This window comes from Giraffa tippelskirchi, chromosome 4, assembly GCF_054371585.1.
Source record: "Giraffa tippelskirchi isolate mGirTip1 chromosome 4, T2T-mGirTip1v1.2.pri, whole genome shotgun sequence".
Lineage (NCBI taxonomy): Eukaryota > Metazoa > Chordata > Mammalia > Artiodactyla > Giraffidae > Giraffa > Giraffa tippelskirchi.
Genome location: NC_137278.1, coordinates 112,257,187 through 112,277,692, shown reverse-complemented (window position 1 = coordinate 112,277,692; position 20,506 = coordinate 112,257,187). Strand labels below are relative to the sequence as shown.

General features: G+C 37.1%; 1 protein-coding gene across 1 annotated transcript in view; it reads right to left on the bottom strand.

Annotated features, from left to right (window-relative positions):
• Positions 1-20,506, bottom strand: part of OTOGL (otogelin like) — a 431,190-nt gene that overhangs the window by 259,991 nt on the left and 150,693 nt on the right. Inside the window, exon 4 of the mRNA XM_081593187.1 lies at positions 13,308-13,372. Within this exon, the coding sequence (XP_081449313.1) occupies positions 13,308-13,372 (65 nt within the window). The remainder of the gene's footprint in view (positions 1-13,307; positions 13,373-20,506) is intronic.

The window sequence follows — 20,506 nt, the reverse complement described above, 5'->3', positions numbered from 1 at the left end:
AAGCCATTTAACTTCTTCCCCGTTTGCTTCCTCATCTGTAAAATCAGGATTAAAAATAAATTCTCAGAATTTGGTTAGCATTTAATGTTTTGAAAGCCTATTAAGGTATGAGCAGTGAGTAGAATAATATTAAAACATCTAAATCAGTGTCCTGATGTGCCCTGGCTCAAATATGTAATTTGGCAAGAGATTTTGGTCACTGCCATTTCTCAGAAGTTCATCAAAGTACTGTCCAGGCAGATTAAAGTGGTCTGTGTGAAACACCACACCAATGCCTTTCACTGTGTAAACACAAAAATAAGTACTCACAATTGATTGTTCCAGAAGCATAGAGAAGCAGATGGCAATTGAATTTTCAGTATATATCAATTCAGTGACATTTTTTTATTTGCTGCCTCAAAATTCTTTATAACATAAAACTAGAGTAACCACTGGCATTTCATTATAAACTGGACAGCTACAATCAACTTAATAGGATAAAGTTTGAGGGATTAAATATTTCTCATTGATTATATTTTAAGCAATCTTGTTTTGTTGCCCCAAAAGGAAACAGCCTTTTTGCATTAATAAGATTTCAGTTCTGAAAATGACCACAAATGTTCACTTTTTTCCTCTGACTGGGAACATTAACTCAGTTAACAAATACTTATTTAACATTATCATGTGCCATGCAATATATTCCTGGTGTTGGGAGTTTGTTAGTAAAGAAAATAGATCAAGATCCCTGTGAAGCTTATATTCTAGTGGAATGGGAGGAGAGACAGAAAAATAAGAAGTAAACATAAAGAAATAAAATAGTATTGCAGAGAATGATAAATGCTATTTAAAAAATAAAGAGGGAGAACTATTACAGGAAATGATGAGATATTGGGAAAGATTAGAGTAGGGTGAAGATAACAACTGTAAGCAGGGTGGTCAGAAAAAGCCTCCCTGATAGGGTCATTTGAAAAAAGACCCATAGTATCCTTTGCAGCTGTTTGAAGAAAATATGATCCAGGTAGAGGGGTGAGCACATCCAAGAGCCTGAAGCATTCCTGGAATGTTTGAAAACCAGCTAAGAACTAGGAACCAAGTACTAGAAGAGGTCAAAAATATACGATGTGGTATACCTCATGAGTTCCAAAAGGTATCTTACTCTCTATGTGGACGCAGGGTGACCTGGTAGGAGGCAATGATACTAATCCACTAGAAGTGCTGTGACCTGGTCACTGGCTGTGACCAGAGTAATAGTGATGAAGGTGACCGGATTCAGTGAAACATATTTTAACTTTAAAATTAAAAGAATTTACCAAATGATTTGCAATAGAATGTGAAAGGAAAAGAAGGATGGTGTTAACGATTTTTAGACAAAGTATCCAGGATAGATCTGCCATCAACAGAGATTGGAAAGATTTCAAGAAGAGCACGCTTTGGGAAAAAGCTGGAGTTTATTTTCAGACAGGTTTAATTTGAAAATGTTGTTAAATATCTGAATTGAGACAACAGAGTAGACACTGGATATACAAGATTGGAATTCAAGGGAGACATCCAGGGTTAAGAAACAAATTCAAGCCTCACAAATGTATACATAGAGAATGTTTACAGTCGTGAGGTTTTATAAGATTGCATAAGAGTGAGAATAACAAGAAAGTAAACGAAATAATTCCTTTGCTAAAATGTAAATGCTGGGACTGCCCTGGTGGTCCAGTGGTTAAGAATTCACCTTCTAATGCAGGGATCCAATGCAGCCAGGGATGCAAGCTCAATCCCTGGTCAGAGAACTAAGATTCCACATGGCGCAGGGCAACTAAGTTTGCATGCCACAACTAGAGAGAAATCCACAGGATGAAGCAAAAGATCTGGCATGCTGTAAATAATACCAATGCAACCAAATAAATAAGTACATATTTTTAAAGTAAATCCTTATCTATTATAAAAACATACATATCTTCAGAAAAGCATCAGAGATTCTGACTTCAAATTATTTGAGTAATCCAGAAAATCTCAATAATGACTCTGAATTAAGGCAATACTAGATTGCTAGGGCCCTCGAGAACTTCATAAAAACTATTACAGCCTATATTGAAGAACATATATGTCGGCCTCAAAGTATCCTACAACCAACTTCAAAGATAATATCTGATATACAATCAAAGATATTAAAGTACACAAGGAGATATGGCAGAAACAGTACACAGTAGAGAGATCCACCAGAGTTCCAGATGTTGAAATTTCCATAATTAGACTTTAAGACAATCATGTTTACTTTATTCATAGAAAGCTGACAGCTGAAAACTATAAAAAGAAATCACAGCAAATCTGAAAAGAGCTAAAATTGTAATTACCAAGATTAAGAAATCATGGAAGGATATAAAAGAAAATTATATCAGACTGAAAAGAAAAACAGAAAACTGGAAAATTCACAAAAAATAAACTAGAAAAGAAAAGTCAAGGCATGTGGTAATAGGGCTACAGTGCACTGTGAAAGCTAACATATATAACTGGATTTACAAAAAGAAGAGTACAGAAGCAACAGTTGAAGAGATGATAACCAATAATTTTTCAAACCTAATAAAATATATCAATCCATAAATTCAAGAAGATGAAATATTCTAAGCAGAATAAATAAAAATAGAGTTTTCACTGACTAAATGCTGGAGAACTTCAATATTTAGAAGTTGGAGCTATCAACAGATGAATGAATAAAGGGGATGTGTGTGTATATATATATATATATTTATATGTATACATATATTTGCTTCAAGAAAGTGGAAATCATGCCATTTGGACAACACAGATGGACTTGAGGGCATTATGCTTGATGAGATAAGCCAAACAGATACAGATAAATGTTGTATGATATCACATACCATATGATATCACATATCACATGCTTTTCTGTATATAGAATCTAAAAAACCAAACAGGGAACAGAATGCTGGTCACCAGGGGCTGAGGCACAGGAGAATAGGGGAGATGCTAAAATCCTTGGGAGAAACCAGAGCCCATCAGTTGGAAGGAAGACGTAGGTCTCTAAAGAAAGTGACATTTGAGATGGACGTTGAAGGACAGATAGGATTTCAATAAATGGAGACAGACAACTTATTTGGACTTTATTTGAAGAATAATATGAAACCATTGAATGGTTTAGAACAGGAAGATTAATCTGATGTAGTACATAACATAAGTTGAAAGGAAAAGAAATTAAAGGTTGGAAGACTTTTCTCAGTGGTCTATAGCAATACTACAGGTGAATAATAAAAGAAAGAGGATGGTAGCATTGAGAATGGAAGGGGAAGAAAGAAAGGAATTGATTTTATCAGTCAGCTATTGCTGCGAAAATGCTATTTAACAAACAATGCCGAAATTCAGTGGTTCTAAAAAGCAGTATTTTTTTCTTGATCACACATCGGTGCATTGTCTGTGGGCTGGCTCATCTAGCCTAGACTTTACTGGGTTTAGGTCCAAGCTCTAAGTTGAAACCAGGTATTCTCCTTTGCCTCTCATCTTCTTGGACTACTGGAATGTGAAGAAATGTCAGAAATAGAAAGTATTTTACTATGGGTAACAAAAAATAAAGAAAAAATCAATTAAAAATTGATTGAATGATTAGGCTGTGAAGAGATCAAGGACAGGTGATCACAGATTCTGTAAAGCTGCATTAATTTTCAGGTAAATTTCATATGTAAACATCTTCAATATGTTATCTCAAAGTACAGAACTTGATAATTCAGGAAAAATATAATGATATTTCATTGATTTAAAAGGCATCCTTTCACTCATATATTCAATAAGCACTGATTAAAACACTATATATTGGATGCTAGTATAGGCAGTTACAGCAGAAAAAAGTAAGATAACGAGCATTTTTTGAAAAGTCCATAGTTCAAAAGAAAAGGCAGACATGTAAATAAATAATTATAATGTAATATGACGATATGGGCTTCCCAGGTGGTGCTAGTGGTAAGGAACCTGCCTGCCAATGCAGGAGACATAAGAGACGTGGATACGACCCCTGGGTTCGGAAGATCCCATGGACGGGGGCATGGTAACCCACTCCAGTATTCTTGCCTGGAGAAACCCATGAAGGAAGAAGCCTGGTGGGCTATGGCACAAAATGCTGCAATAGCAGAGAAAACCAAATATTTAACTTTAACTTGGGTTGAGGGATGGGAGAAACATGGTATTCTTAAAAGAATGTTTTTTGTGGTTGAAGTACATGTGAACAGTTGAGGTTGAGTCAAAGAGAAAAGACATTCTTAAGATAGGGATCATCAGAAGAAAAGTAAGAAAAAGCAAGACAGCATATGTTCCAAAATCAATAGCAGGAGAAGGGGAAATAAAAGGGGGAAACTTGTAATAAAGTTGGTAAGGTAAGAAGGGTCAGCTTGAAGAGTCAGAGCTATCTATGTTGATATTTTATCTTTTTCCTAGAAAGAATGAGGAACCATTAACAAGTTTTTTAAATGACAATCCTAAGAAGAATATTAAAAAGCAGAGACGTTGCTTTGCCTACAAAGGTCCACATAGTCAAAGCTATGGTTTTTCCAGTAGTCACGTATGAATGTGAGAGCTGGTCAATAAAGGCTAAGCGCTGAAGAACTGATGCCTTCGAATTGTGGTGTTGGAGAAGACTCCTGAGAATCTCTTGGACAGCAAGAAGACCAAAACAATCAGTCCTAAAGAAATCAACCCTGAATATTCATTGGAAGGACTGATGCTGAAGCTGAAGCTCCAGTACTTTGGCCACCTGATGCAAAGAGCCAACTTATTGGAAAAGACCCTGATGCTGGGAAAGATTGAAGGCAGGAGGAGAAGGGGATGACAGAGGATGAGATAGCTGGATGGTATCACCGACTCAATGGACATGAGTTTCAGCAAACTCCAGGAGATAGTGAGGGATAGGGAAGCCTGGCGTGTTGCAGTCCATGGGGTCACAAAGAGTCGGCCATAACTAGTGACTGGACAACAACATTAACAAGTTTTAAGTTGGGGCAGTAGTGTCTATGTTATGGCCAGGTTGGAATTTATCTGGAGAGTCGTCCTTGATTCTATTCCCTCACTCACTCTCACTGCCATCTAGTCAACACCATATCCTAAAGATTTTAATGCCTATGGGTTTCTTATGTCCATATCTTTCTCTCCATCTCTGTAGCTACCAATCTAGTTCAAATTTTCTTTATAGTATTTTGGTAAACAGCCCTTCAGTTCCTGCATTAGTTATCTATTGTTGCATAATATACTGTCCCCCAAATCAGGAGCTTAAACTAACAAGAAACAGAATTCCTTTAGTTCTGAAAACATCAAGCTCTTTCTTTTTTGTTGCCTTTGCTTAAAATTACCCCTTGTAATCTTTTCCTCTAGCATCCATGTCCAGCCTGACCTTCATCTTCTTCCCTAAATTATCTTCTATTCATCTTTTGAGATGCCTTTCAGGATATTATTTTGCCCAACAAGTTTTTCCTAAATCTCTCTACCAACTAACTGCTCAAGACTCATTTTTCCTTCTTTAATACTGTGCACATATTTTTATCCTTTTACATATTACATTCCGTAATAATTGTCCAATTATTCGTCTGTCTCCTCTGCCAAATAGGAATATTTTGAGGTTTTAGACCTTGCCATATTCAAAGAAATATTCACAGCACAAAGCATCTGGGAAAACAGTAGATACACAATAAATTTTTGCTGAATTAATCACTGACTAGATTTTCATGTTGGAAAGATCATTTTGATAGTGATAAAAAAAATACATGTGCACTAAAGGCTGGAGAAATGAGGTCAGGGAAACCAATTAAGAGTTCTGTTAGAAACTTAGGCTGAAAGATGAGTAATTCAGTGATGATAGAGCCATAAGGATAGATTTAAGGGAGGTTTATGAAGCTGAGTCAATAGAAATAGGTGACACATTGTCTAGAGAAGGAAAGTCTCAGTAGAAAGATGATCATTGAACCAGTGGGAGTAGGAAAGATTACCATGAATAAAAGAGTTTGAAAAAAGAATCTTAAGAAGTAAGTACAGTTCCTAGGACAGAATAAATGCTCAACAAATGTTTGCTGGCTTTTCTTTTCTTTTTTTTTTTCATAATTAAAATGGAGCTGGGAGACCCAGAAGGAAGGAGGGGGGATGAAGGAGGAGAGACAGAGGGAAAAGAAAGAAGATTTTTTTTATTAAGTAAATTTTAAATACAGAAGCAAGATCCAAGTGATAAACATTAGGGTTATTTCCCTTAAAGACACAAGAAAAAGAAGTAACGAAAACCTAATCTAGGCAATGTAAACTAGTTTAGTCACTTTACTTGTATTTTAAACTCAAAAATCAGAATCAGTTCAGTTCAGTCGCTCAGTCGAGTTTGACTCTTCGCAACCCCATGAACCGCAGCACGCCAGGCCTCCCTGTCCATCACCAACTCCCTGAGTCCACCCAAACCCATATCCATGGAGTCGGCGATGCCATCCAACCATCTCATCCTCTGTCATCGCCTTCTCCTCCTGCCCTCAATCTTTCCCAGCATTAGAGTCTTTTCCAATGATTCAGCTCTTCGCATCAGGTGGCCAAAGTATTGGAGTTTCAGCTTCAACATCAGTCCTTCCAATGAACACTCAGGACTGACCTCCTTTAGGGTGGACTGCTTGGATCTCCTTGCAGTCCAAGGGACTCTCAAGAGTCTCCTCCAACACCACAGTTCAAAAGCATCAATTCTTCGGTACTCCGCTTTCTTTATAGTCCAACTTTCACATCCATACGTGACCACTGGAAAAACCATAGCCTTGACTAGACAGACCTTTGTTGGCAAAGCAATGTCTCTGCTTTTTTTTTTTTTTTAATATTTTGATCAGTGTATTAGACATATTGTTTTCCTTATAATCCTACATATTTTAATTTATGTGTTTATTTTTTTAAATTAGTTTATTTATCTATTTTTTAACTTTACAATATTGTATTTGTTTTGCCATACATTGAAATGAATCCACCATGGGTGTACATGTTTTCCCCTTCCAGAACCCTCCTCCCACCTCCCTCCCCAACCTATCCCTCTGGGTCATCCTGGTGCACCAGCCCCTAGCACCCTGTATCATGCATCAAACTTGGACTGGCGATTCATTTCATATATGATAATTTACATGTTTCAATGCCATTCTCCCATATCATCCCACCCTCGCCCTCTCCCATAGAGTCCATAATACTGTTCTATTTATCTGTGTCTCTTTTGAGGTCTTGCATACCAATTAACTAAATACCATATATATGTGTTAGTATACTGTATTGGTGTTTTTCTTTCTGGCTTACTTCATTCTGTATAATAGGCTCCATCCAGTTTCCTCCACCTCATTAGAACTGATTCGAATGTATTCTTTTTAATGGCTGAGTAATATTCTATTGTGTATATGTACAACAGCTTCCTTATCTATTTGTCTGCTGATAGGCATCTAGGCTGCTTCCATGTCCTGGCTATTATAAACAGTGCTGCGATGAACATTGGGGTACACATGTCTCTTTCAATTCTGGTTTCCTCAGTGTGTATGCCCAGCAGTGGGATTGTTGGGTCATACAGCAGTTCTACTTCCAGTTTTTTGAGGAATCTCCACACTGTTCTCCATAGTGGCTGTACTAGTTTGCATTCCCACCAACAGTGTAAGAGGGTTCTGTTTTCTCCACACCCTCTCCAGCATTTATTGCTTGTCGACTTTTGGATAGCAGCCATACTGACTGGTGTGAAATGGTACCTCATTGTGGTTTTGATTTGCATTTCTCTGATAATGAGTGATGTCGAGCATCTTTTCATGTGTTTGTTAGCCATCTGTATGTCTTCTTTGGAGAAGTGTCTGTTTAGTTCTTGGGCCCACTTTTTGATTGGGTCGTTTATGTTCCTGGAATTGAGCTGCAGAAGTTGCTTGTATATTTTTGAGATTGTTTGTCTGTTGCTTCGTTTGCTATTATTTTCTCCCCTTCTGAAGGCTATCTTTTCACGTTGCTTATAGTTTCCTTTGTTGTGAAAAAGCTTTTAATTTTAACTAGGTCCCATTTGTTTATTTTTGCTTTTATTTCCAATATTCTGGGAGGTGGGTCATAGAGGTACCTGCTGTGATTTATGTTGGAGAGGTTTTGCCTATGTTTTCCTCTAGGAGTTTTATAGTTTCTGGTCTTACGTTTAGATCGTTAATCCATTTTGAGTTTATTTTTGTGTATGGTGTTAGAAAGTGTTCTAGTTTCATTCTTTCACAAGTGGTTAACCAGTTTTCCCAGCACCACTTGTTAAAGAGATTGTCTTTTCTCCATTGTAAATTCTTGCCTCCTTTGTCGAAGATAAGGTGTCCATAGGTGCGTGGATTTATCTCTGGGCTTTCTATTTTGTTCCATTGATTTATATGTCTGCCTTTGTGCCAGTACCATACTGTCTTGATGACTGTGGCTTTGTAGTAGAGCCTGAAGTCAGGCAGGTTGATTCCTCCAGTTCCATTCTTCTTTCTCAAGATTGCTTTGGCTATTCGAGGTTTTTTTGTATTTCCATACAAATTGTGAAATTATTTGTTCTAGTTCTGTGAAAAATACCATTGGTAGCTTGATAGGGATTGCATTGAATCTATAGATTGCATTGGGTAGTATACTCATTGTCACTATATTGATTCTTCCGATCCATGAACACGGTATATTTCTCCATCTATTTGCGTCCTCTTTGATTTCTTTCACCATTTTTTTTATAGTTTTCTATATATAGGTCTTTTGTTTCTTTAGGTAGATATATTCCTAAGTATTTTATTCTTTTCGTTGCGATGGTGAATGGAATTGTTTCCTTAATTTCTCTTTCTGTTTTCTCGTTGTTAGTGTATAGGAATGCAAGGGATTTCTGTGTGTTAATTTTATATCCTGCAACTTTACTATATTCATTGATTAGCTCTAGCAATTTTCTGGTAGAGTCTTTAGGGTTTTCTATGTAGAGGATCATGTCATCTGCAAACAGTGAGAGTTTTACTTCTCCTTTTCCAATCTGGATTCCTTTTATTTCTTTTTCTGCTCTGATTGCTCTGGCCAAAACTTCCAAAACTATGTTCAATAGTAGTGGTGAGAGTGAGCACCCTTGTCTTGTTCCTGACTTTAGTGGAAATGCTTTCAGTTTTCACCATTTAGGATAATGTTTGTTGTGGGTTTGTCATATATACCTTTTATTATGTTGAGGTATGTTCCTTCTATTCCTGCTTTTTGGAGGGTTTTTATCATAAATGGATGTTGAATTCTGTCAAAGGCTTTCTCTGCACCTATTGAAATAATCTTATGGTTTTTATTTTTCAGTTTGTTTATGTGGTGTATTACATTGATTGATTTGTGGATATTGGAGAATTCTTGCATCTCTGGGATAAAGTCCACTTGGTCATGATGTATGATCTTTTTAATATGCTGTTGGATTCTGTTTGCTAGGATTTTGTTAAGGAGTTTTGCGTCTATGTTCATCAGTGATACTGGCCTGTAGTTTTCTTTTCTTGTGGCGTCTTTGTCTTGTTTTGGTATTAGGGTGATGGTGGCCTCATAGAATGAGTTTGGAAGTTTACCTTCCTCTGCAATTTTATGGAAGAGTTTGAGTAGGATAGGTGTTAGCTCTTCTCTAAATTTTTGGTAGAATTCAGCTGTGAAGCCATCTGGTCCTGGGCTTTTGTTTGCTGGAAGATTTCTGATTACAGTTTCAATTTCCATGCTTGTGATGGGTCTGTTGAGATTTTCTATTTCTTCCTGGTTCAGTTTTGGGAAGTTGTACTTTTCTAAGAATTTATCCATTTCTTCCAAGTTGTCCATTTTATTTGCATATAGTTGCTGATAATAGTCTCTTATGATCCTTTGTATTTCTGTGTTGTCTGTTGTGATCTCTCCGTTTTCATTTCTAATTTTGTTGATTTGATTCTTCTCCCTTTGTTTCTTGATGAGTCTGGCTAATGGCTTGTCAATTTTATTTATCTTCTCAAAGAACCAGATTTTGGCTTTGTTGATTTTTGCTATGGTCTCCTTTGTTTCTTTTGCATTTATTTCTGCCCTAATTTTTAAGATTTCTTTCCTCCTACTAATCCTGGGGTTCTTCATTTCTTCCTTTTCTAGTTGCTTTAGGTGTAGAGTTAGGTTATTTATTTGGCTTTTTTCTTGTTTCTTGAGGTGAGCCTGTAATGCCATGAATCTTCCCCTTAGCACTGCCTTTACAGTGTCCCATAGGTTTTGGGTTGTTGTGTTTTCATTTTCGTTTGTTTCTATGCATATTTTGATTTCTTTTTTGATTTCTTCTTTGATTTGTTGGTTATTCAGCAGTGTGTTGTTCAGCCTCCATATGTTGGAATTTTTAATAGTTTTTCCCCTGTAATTGACATCTAATCTTACTGCATTGTGGTCAGAATGATTTCAATTTTTTGGAATTTACCAAGACTAGATTTATGGCCCAGGATGTGATCTATTCTGGAGAAGGTTCCATGTGTGCTTGAGAAAAAGGTGAAATTCATTGTTTTGGAGTGAAATGACTTATAGATATCAATTAGGTGTAACTGGTCTATTGTATTTTTTAAAGTTTGTGTTTCCTTGGTAATTTTCTGTTTAGTTGATCTGTCCATAGGTGTGAGTGGGGTATTAAAGTCTCCCACTATTATTGTGTTATTGTTAATTTCCCCTTTCATACTTGTTAGCATTTGCCTTACATATTGCAGTGTTCCTATGTTGGGTGCATATATATTTATAATTGTTGTATCTTCTTCTTGGATTGATCCTTTGATCATTATGTAGTGTCCATCTTTGTCTCTTTTCACAGCCTCTGTTTTAAAGTCTATTTTTTCTGATGTGAGTGTTGCTACTCCTGCTTTCTTTTGGTCTCTATTTGCATGAAATATCTTTTTCCAGCCCTTCACTTTCAGTCTGTATGTGTCCCTTTTTTCGAGCTGGGTCTCTTGTAGATAGCATATATAGGGGTCTTGTTTTTGTATCCATTCATTCAGTCTTTGTCTTTTGATTGGGGCATTCAACCCATTTACATTTAAGGTAATTATTGATAAGTATGATCCCATTGCCTTTTACTTTATTGTTTGGGGTTCAAGATTATACACCCTTTCTGTGTTTCCTGTCTAGAGAAGATCCTTTAGCATTTGTTGGAGGGCTGGTTTGGTGGTGCTGAATTCTCTGAGTTTTTGCTTGTTTGTAAAGCTTTTGATTTCTCCTTCGTATTTGAATGAGATTCTTGCAGGATACAGTAATCTGGGCTGTAGATTAATTTCTTTCATCACTTTAAGTATGTCCTGCCATTCCCTTCTGGCCTGAAGAGTTTCTATTGAAAGGTCAGCTGTTATCCTTATGGGAATCCCCTTGTGTGTTATTTGTTGTTTTTCCCTTGCTGCTTTTAATATTTGTTCTTTGTGCTTGATCTTTGTTAATTTGATTATTATGTGTCTTGGGGTGTTTCGTCTTGGGTTTACCCTGTTTGGGACTCTCTGGGTTTCTGGGACTTGGGTGATTATTTCCTTCCCCACTTTAGGGAAGTTTTCAACTATTATCTCCTCAAGTATTTTCTCATGGTCTTTCTTTTTGTCTTCTTCTTCTGGGACTCCTATGATTCATATGTTGGTGTGTTTAATATTGTCCCAGAGGTCTCTGAGGTTGTCCTCATTTCTTTTCATTCTTTTTTCTTTTTTCCTCTCTGTTTCATTTATTTCTATCATTCTGTCTTCTACCTCACTTCTACCTCACTATCTTCTGCCTCCGTTATTCTACTGTTGGTTCCCTCCAGAGTGTTTTTGATCTCATTTATTGCATTATTCATTATATACTGACTCTTTTTTATTTCTTCTAAGTCCTTGTTAAACCTTTCTTGCATCTTCTCAATCCTTGTCTCCAGGCTATTTATCTGTAACTCTAATTTGTTTTCCAGATTTTGGATCATTTTCACTATCATTATTCGGAATTCTTTATCAGTTAGATTCCCTATATCTTCCTCTTTTGTTTGATTTGGAGGGCATTTATCCTGTTCCTTTACCTCCTGGGTATTTCTCTGCCTTTTCATCTTGTTTATATAGCTGTGTTTGGGGTGGCCTTTCTGTTTTATGGCAGTTTGTGGTTCCTCTTTATTGTGGAGGTTCCTCGCTGTGGGTGGGGTTAGATGGGTGGCTTGTCAAGGTTTCCTGGTTGGGGAAGCTTGTGTCGGTGTTCTGGTGGGTGGAGCTGGATTTCTTCTTTCTGGAGTGCAGTGAAGTGTCCAGTAATGAGTTTTGAGATGTCAATGGGTTAGGTGTGGCTTTGGGCAGCCTGTATATTGAAGCTCAGGGCTATGTTCCTGTGTTGCTGGAGAATTTGCATGGTATAGCTTACTCTGGGACTTGTTGGCCCTTGGGTGGTGCTTGGTTTCAGTGTAGGTATGGAGGCGTTTGATGAGCTCCTATCGTTTAATGCTTCCTGGATTCAGGAGTTCTCTAGTGTTCTCAAGATTTGGACTTAAGTCTCCTGTCTCTGGTTTTCAGTCTTATTCTTACAGTAGCCTCAAGACTTCTCCATCTATACAGCACCGATGATAATGTCTCTGCTTTTTAATATACTGGCTAAGTTGGTCATAACTTTCCTTCCAAGGAGTAAGCGTCTTTTAATTTCATGGCTGCAGTCACCATCTGCAGTGATTTTGGAGCCCAGAAAAATAAAGTCAGCCACTGTTTCCCTATCTATCTGCCATGAAGTGATGGGACCGGGTGCCATGATCTTAGTTTTCTGAATGTTGAGCTTTAAGCCAACTTTTTCACTCTCCTCTTTCACTTTCATCAAGAGGCTCTTTAGTTCTTCTTCACTTTCTGCCATAAATGAACTGAATTAGACTCAAGTAAAGTACACTTTTATTATAAATGTAACAGGAGAGCTGCATAAAGAGAAGGGAAGTTAACTATTCACTTTGCCATTTCTGACTCATTTCCTTGTTGAAAATGGGGGAAAACATTCATAAAGCCTAGCATTATCTTCAAAACCAACTCCATAAGGTTCAGTGTGTTTGATATGCAGGTGAGAAGAGCAGGGCAGGAAAGGTTGATTCATTTGGAATAGACACCTGGTCCTGAAAAGTGTGATGGCTAAAATGACCAGCAGACAGCCATTATGTTTTAGAGAGGAGAGGATGAACATTTAACTCATGCATCATCAAATCTTGAGCATCTGAGCAGATTTCCAGTGAATCCCAGGTAGAGCTGAGAGACGTAGAAACATAATTTATATGCTGCCATCCTTACCGATGCCCCAGCAAAGCTTGGAAGAGAAGGCAATGTAAAATCAATGACCAAAACGTTTAGCTCCTCTGACAAAGGGCATAAAGTGGCAGAGATAAATCTTACCTGAATGGATTAAGTTTCGTTTCTCATTCTGCTTCCCTCCCAGTAGATACAAAATGTCCAGGACCCTGTGAAAACAGATCTGAGGCTTATCCTGAAATATAGTAACTGGCATTCACATAAGCACACTCAGCATACAATATTTTCGTACTTTTTATGTGAGGCTTCATTCACCAAGAGCAGCCTCCAAGAATACACAGACAAATTAAAAATAGGAATTGGAAAATATAAAGGGAAATTCAAATACAGTTTAAATGATGGCATACAATACATAGACTGCAGGCATTCAGCATGACTTATAAATAAGTATAGGGCCATGTAAAGATATCGACAGTGAGAGAGAAGACAAGCTAGCAGTTCTAAGCCTTAACATTCATCGGAATCATCCAGATGTTTTTTGCTTAAAAGAAATTTGGGGGTCCCACTTGTAGAGTTTTTGATTCAGCAGGTCTGTTGTGGGGTCTGAAAAACTGTATTTCAAACAATTTTCCAAGTGATACTGAGAAACCCAAGTAGTTAATGAAGAAAGAGATGAAATGTGTATTGAAATTGTATGTTCATTCAACATTTATTCTTGCAGTTTAAGCAATGCAATATAGTAAAAGCAGATTGAAAGATTCTTGAGTTCCACCTTTACACTTACCTGCTGTGAAACTTAACACTTAACTTTTAAAAATTAAAACTTCTCTAAGCAACAGTATCATCATCTGTAAAATGACCAAATCAATGAGACCTATCCCACATAGTCATTATGAGGATTAAATGAAATAATGTATATAAATCACTTCATTTCATGCAAGGCACAATAAATCTAAATAAAGGCCAGCTGTTCTTGTTATTATTACAAGAGAAAATTTGCATGGTACCTAACACACCGTAAGTGTGAGGTAAATGCCAGTTGCCTTCTCCTGGTTCATCCCACACTAGACTAAATAAAACATGAAGCAGATTCTCTAACAACACCATCCATTGGAAATGAAACAGATGATCAATACCACCCTTTTAAAAAAGCACTTAGTACATGCTGTGTGCAGAGTCCTTTTCTGAGTGATAGAATACAAAGATAAGGTTTCCGCACTCAAGGTCTTTAAAAAAAGGTATCTTCTTAAAAAAAGGATATATACTAACAGAATTAACTGTTCGGGATTACACACCAAATGAGCGGCAGAAGGGGGAAAAAAGCTTTAAGGAGCAGTAGTAGGCACTTTGAGCTGGCATATATAGGAACAGTTAGTGGAGGAAGTTGATAGTGGGAATATATCACTTGGGGGCTCTCCAGCATCTGACCCTCCTTTTCCTAGCAATATTCATTCTTTTCAGGGGGAAAGTCCCCACTGTGTATGCTCTTGGTTGGAGCTACTATTCACTGTACACTGGGAAAACAGAGATCAAACTAGAACAAACAAATGGACGTGTGACTTAGTCTGGGTCAACTGGATGCTCCAAATCAGATCTTGGAATTTTGTTGTTCAGTCACTAAGTCATGTATGACTCTTTGCGACCCCATGGACTGCAGCAGGCCAAGCTTCCCTGTCCTTCACTATCTCCCAGAGTTCGTTCAAACTCATGTCCATTGGAATTCTGATGCAATAATAAGGCACAGTTGGAGGTCAAGATTATGACAGCAGTAGTAGCAGTGATGGAGTCCTTACCAGGCTATTTTTTGCCATAAGATGCTTGCTCTTCTTGACCTTCCAGTTTCCTTAGTTCCAGCTGTCCTAATCCTTACCATCTAGCCTTGTATGCTTTCTATGAGTTCTAATAAATTCTAACTCCCCATCCTTTTTGGGTGGGAGGGAAAGGGATGGATGACTTAAGTTAGCCATTGTTCACTGTCATTTCTTTGAACAAAGAAGTAACTGACAGCAGATAAAACACACGTGATTTTTAAAGGAAAGGTAGAATCCGTGAAAGCAGAGAATAAAGATCATAGCATGACAGACAGAATGTGGCAGAGATGTGATAATGGGCTGTGCTGTGCTGTGCTTAGTCGCTCAGTTGTGTCTGACTCTTTGCAACCCCATGGACTGTAGCCCTCGAGGCTCCTCTGTCCATAGGATTCTCCAGGTAAGAATACTGGAGTGGGATTCTATGCCCTCTTCCAGGGGGTCTTGCCAACCCAGGGATCGAACTCATGTCTATTCTGTCTCCTGCATTGGCAGGCGGTTTCTTTACCACTAGAGCTACCTGAAAAGCCCCTAGAATGGGCTAGGGGACAATTAATTACATTCATTTGGTTAAAACAATTGGTCCATATAAAGGAACTCATGGAAGAATCACACTCCTGCAAATCAGCCTAGGAAATCCTTAGCCTATTTCTTTAGACTCTTTCTCAAAACAATTGAACACAATTTTACTCCATAAGCAAAAATCACAGCAGATAGTGGGAAGTTACCATAACACACAGGGAGTTCACCCCAGTGCTATGTGACCATCTAGATGGTGGGATGGAGTGGGGATGGGAGGGACGTTCAAGAGGGAGGGGACCTATATACTTATGGCTGATTCATGTTGTTGTATGGCAGAAACCAACACAACATTGTAAAGCAATTATCCTCCAGTTAAAAGTAAATTTAAAAAAGAATGTGTTAGGAGAAAGGAACAATAAATTAGGGATTTGGAATTAATATACATGCTACTATAAATAAAATAAACAAGGACCTACTGTATAGCACAGGGAACTACACTCAATATCTTGTAACAACCTATACTGGAAAATAATCTAAAAAAGACTAAAACTAAATCATCTTGCTGTACATCTAAAACTAACACATTGTAAATTAACTGTATTTGAATAAAAATTTTAAAGATAATGTATTACTCAATGTACTGAAACAGAAAAATTTTTGACATATTAAGTAAAAAAAAAAAAAAAAACCCAGCAGAAACTATAGAACTCAGTTTGACCACTGCCCCTTCATCTGCACCATCTCTAGCAGTATAAGAATGAAACTTTGTTCAACATAGTCCATTGATTGGCTCTTTTCTTTGAACACATGCCACAATACCTACTCTCGTTTGTCCTCAGACTTGCCTGTGTTTTCTTCTTTAAAGCCCCTAATATTATTCAACCCAGATCTGCAGAAGCTATATTTCACCCTTTTAATTGCCTTGATTACACAGCCCTGACCTCTAGCCTACACAATCTGACTCCAAGCATCAGACTAAATTGGCCCACCTCAGCATTTGCATCCAAGACAGTCACTGATCTGCAACTTCACTGTAAGTATGTGTCTAGTTTTAAGGGAAATACATCTTCAAACAGATGCATTCCCAAATGGCTTGAATCCAGCCACTTTCAAGCACAGAGCATGATGGAGTGACTTGTTTAAAAAAAGTGTTTTGGGGAAAAAAATCTAGCAGTAGCTTAGTAACAGTTGGAATGAGGAAAAACTGAATACAAAGAGGCCAGTTAAGAACAAGCATGACACAGAACTTGGACAAGGGTGATAACAGTGGGATTTAGAAGGAAAAAAGGAGAAAGAATATTACAAAGGGAAAAGAGTTAAGACTTAGTTGAAAAGAGATGGAGATGAGTACAGAAAAACTTTATGGTTTAAGCCATAATCAAAATGGAGAAATTGAGAATATCTGCTGGTTTTGAGACTCAGTCTTATATAATATCACAGAAGTTAAGAGAACAAAGGAACAGTTTAAGGCAGTGAGGGCAATCCGTCACAGGGAGGTCCAAAAAATGTTAGTTTTAAGAAGTCTTTACATATGTTTCCTAAAAGGTTACTACTGAGTAACTATGAAGAAAATTCTAGGGTAGTAGGGGGAGCTGAATTAAGATCACAAGAAAATAAAGAATAAATAGGAAGGAAAGAGAGGTGACAAATATAAAACATTGTAAAGAAGTTTGGAAGTAAAAGAAAAGCAAAAAATGAGACAATGATCCAAGATATTAAAGCTGAGAAAGGGCTATCCCACTCTCATTATAAAGCTGTAAGGAAACTGTAAAATAGTCTTTTCTACTAGCATATTAAGTCAAGATTTTTAGCCATAAAAGTCATTGTATCCTAAAAGCAATTGGCATAGTTTCTTGCTGTTAACACCTGTTGGCTTGGCAGGTTATGACATAATGGCTGATTATATAGAAGCTGTTCCAGAGACATAGGAAAATATACTTAAAACACAAAAAGACTGAGGTACTGACAAGTCTTATTCACACCTTTCTACTCTCTAAATGAACTTGGCTGTGTCTGATGTGAAAGCAAGACACAGAGAAAAGCGTTTTCAATTCAAAGCTTACGTTCTCTTCTAAAAGCATGTCTAAAACTAATTGCTGTATTAAGTCCAGGGTGCAAGCAAGGACTTGAGCTGCAGGGCAACTACATGGATTTCTGCGTTTGGAAACTTGGTCTTTCCAAGTCATAGAAATGAAAACAAAGCACATATGAAAAATGACTGCCCTGCTCTTACTTGAGTGTTTGCATACTGTTTCCCATAAAGGATCAGAAACCCAGTGTCAGCCTTGTACATACTCAGAAAGGTAAAAGATAACATCTCGGGAATGAGACTGGAGAAATGTGACTCATCTCTTTTGTTCCTTGTCAAGCTTACCTTGACATTTACTTCTATAAACATGGTCAGCAAAGATTATGCAAAGAAATTATCTCCTGAATCTACATCTGGATTTTTTCTCCACTGCCATGTCTTGACCAGCTAGGAGAGTTTTCCCCTCTTCCATTAAATAATCGTGCTAAAAATTACCAATGCAATGTACACTGTATTGTCCCTTACTTTCAACTTCCTCTTTACCTGCTGTCTCATTTTTGCCTTGCCATAACCCTGTGAAATAAACAAGGACAATCGTTTTTGCCTTTCTTAATTATCAAGGTATGTCATAATGGCCATGAAGAGGGAACATGGAGGCCCTTCAGATTATTTTAGTGTTGGGTGGCAGTGCATTTTTTCTCCTTTACTGTGGGAATATTATCTTAGAACTAAGTTCATAAGGTAGACGTGTATCTTCATATGAATCTTTGATGTGATCTCAAGTACAGTTTTTTCTTTTTAGCTGTCTACATAACTCAAAAATAAAGAATAGTTTTGACAATGCTTGAATCAATCTTAAATTACTTAAATAATCTTAAATTACTTAAATAAGTTCATTAGAGCCTCAGATATATTTTTGGCTTGAGTTACTTATATTAGCTGTATGATGATTTTGCAGCTATGTCTTTCTCATGTTTATAAAATCATGTTCTAAGTACAAACAATAAGTATGTGTCATCCCATATATTCTCTGTGTATTTCTTGTAGTCTCACTCCTCAGTAACTCAGGCACACTTCTAATTACTGGAACTCAGTACAAACTGTTCCTGTTTAAGATTACTGAGGGACAGAAGGACTGGTCTCTAGCCACAGAAACCACCCAGAACTCCCACTATGGATATACACTGGATTGGCCAAAAACTTCCTTCAGTTTTTAAGTAAAAATAAAAGACATATTGTTCCTTTTTACCAAGAAGTTTATTGAACTATATATTCACTGTTCTGTTCACCACTACTTTTTGCCATTTTCCAAGCAACTTCATAATTCCATATTCCTAAAACTTTCTACCTTTTAGAGCAAAGAACTATTGTAAGTGCCGTTTACAGTCTTTCAGGGAATTGAAATTGTTTCCATTTAGAGAATTTTGTAAAGACCTAAATAAATGGAAATCCAAAAGTGCAATGTCTGGTGAACATGATAGATGAATCAGAACTTCCCAGTTAAGTTGTAACAGTTTCTGCCTGGTCATCAAAGAAACATGTGGTCTTGCATTATTCTGATGAAAGATTATACATTTTCTGTTGACTAATTCTAGATGCTCATCGAGTGCTACTTTCAGTTGGTCTAATTGGGAGCAGCACTTGTTAGAATTGTCTAGTTTTCCGGAAGGAGCTCATAACAGAAGACTCCCTTCCAATCCCACCATATACACAACATCACCTTCTTTGGATGAAGACAAATCTTTGGCATGGGTCATAGTGGTTCATTTCACTTCTGATCTCTTTCATTCCACATTATTGCACAGTATCTATTTTTCATTGCCCATCACAATTTGTTTTAGAAACATAATGTTTTCATTACATCTCAGTAGAGAGAATAGTATGTGGAAATACAGTCAAGAAGGTGTTTTTTTTTTTTTTTGCTTAACTTACGTGGAACCCAAACATCAAAGCAGTAAACATAACCAAGGTGGTGCAAATGATTTTCAAAGCTTGATTTGGATACCTTGAGTATGTTGGTTATCTCTCACATTGTATAATACTGATTCTTTAAATTTGTTTATTTTTAATTGGAGGATAATTGCTTTACAATATTGTGTTGGTTTCTGTCATATATTGACATGAATCAGCCATAGACATACATATGTCCCTTCCCTCTTGAACCTCCTTCTCACCTCTGTTCTCATCCCTCTAGATTATCACAGAGCACCAGATTTGAGCTCCCTGTGTCATACAGCAAATTTCCACTGGCTGTCTAATTTTACATATGGTAATGTACATGTTTCAATGCTACTCTCTCAGTTGCTCTCAATTAATGTCTCAACTTGATCACTATCAACCTCAACTGGTCTAGCTGACAGCGACGCATCATCCAGTGAGAAATTCCCAGTATGAAACTTCACAAACCACTTTAGACATGTTTGATCAATGACAGCACCTTCTCCATACACTGTGCAAATCTTTTTCTGCATTTCAGTTGCTTTTTCACCTTTTTTGAAATACTAGAGCATAATATGTTGAAAATATTTTTTCTTTCACCTTCAATATTAAAATGGCTATACAAAAATTCACCAATTTTTATGTTTTCTTAAATGCACAGTGATATAACAGCTGTCACAATACAATCTATTGTAACAAAATTGTTTCGAATGAAGTTAAAAACAACTTAGCACTACTAGAGCCATCATACAGTTGGTTTTGGGGCTAACTCAATAATTTTCTTTCTTTCTTTCTTTTTTTTTCCTGCGGCTGTGCAGCATGGCATGTGGGATCTTAGTTCCCTGACCAAAGACTGAATCCATGCCCCTTGCAGTGGAAGCATAGTCTCTTAATCACTGGAGTGGAGAAACAATGATGGGAAGAGAACAAATTTAGGAGATAGTTGGGAGAGAGTCTTGCATTCTTCACAGAACTCAGAATCATATTTCATTTGCCTTAGGAAGATTTACCCCTGATGCACTGCAGTCCTAATTCTAAAATCTTGG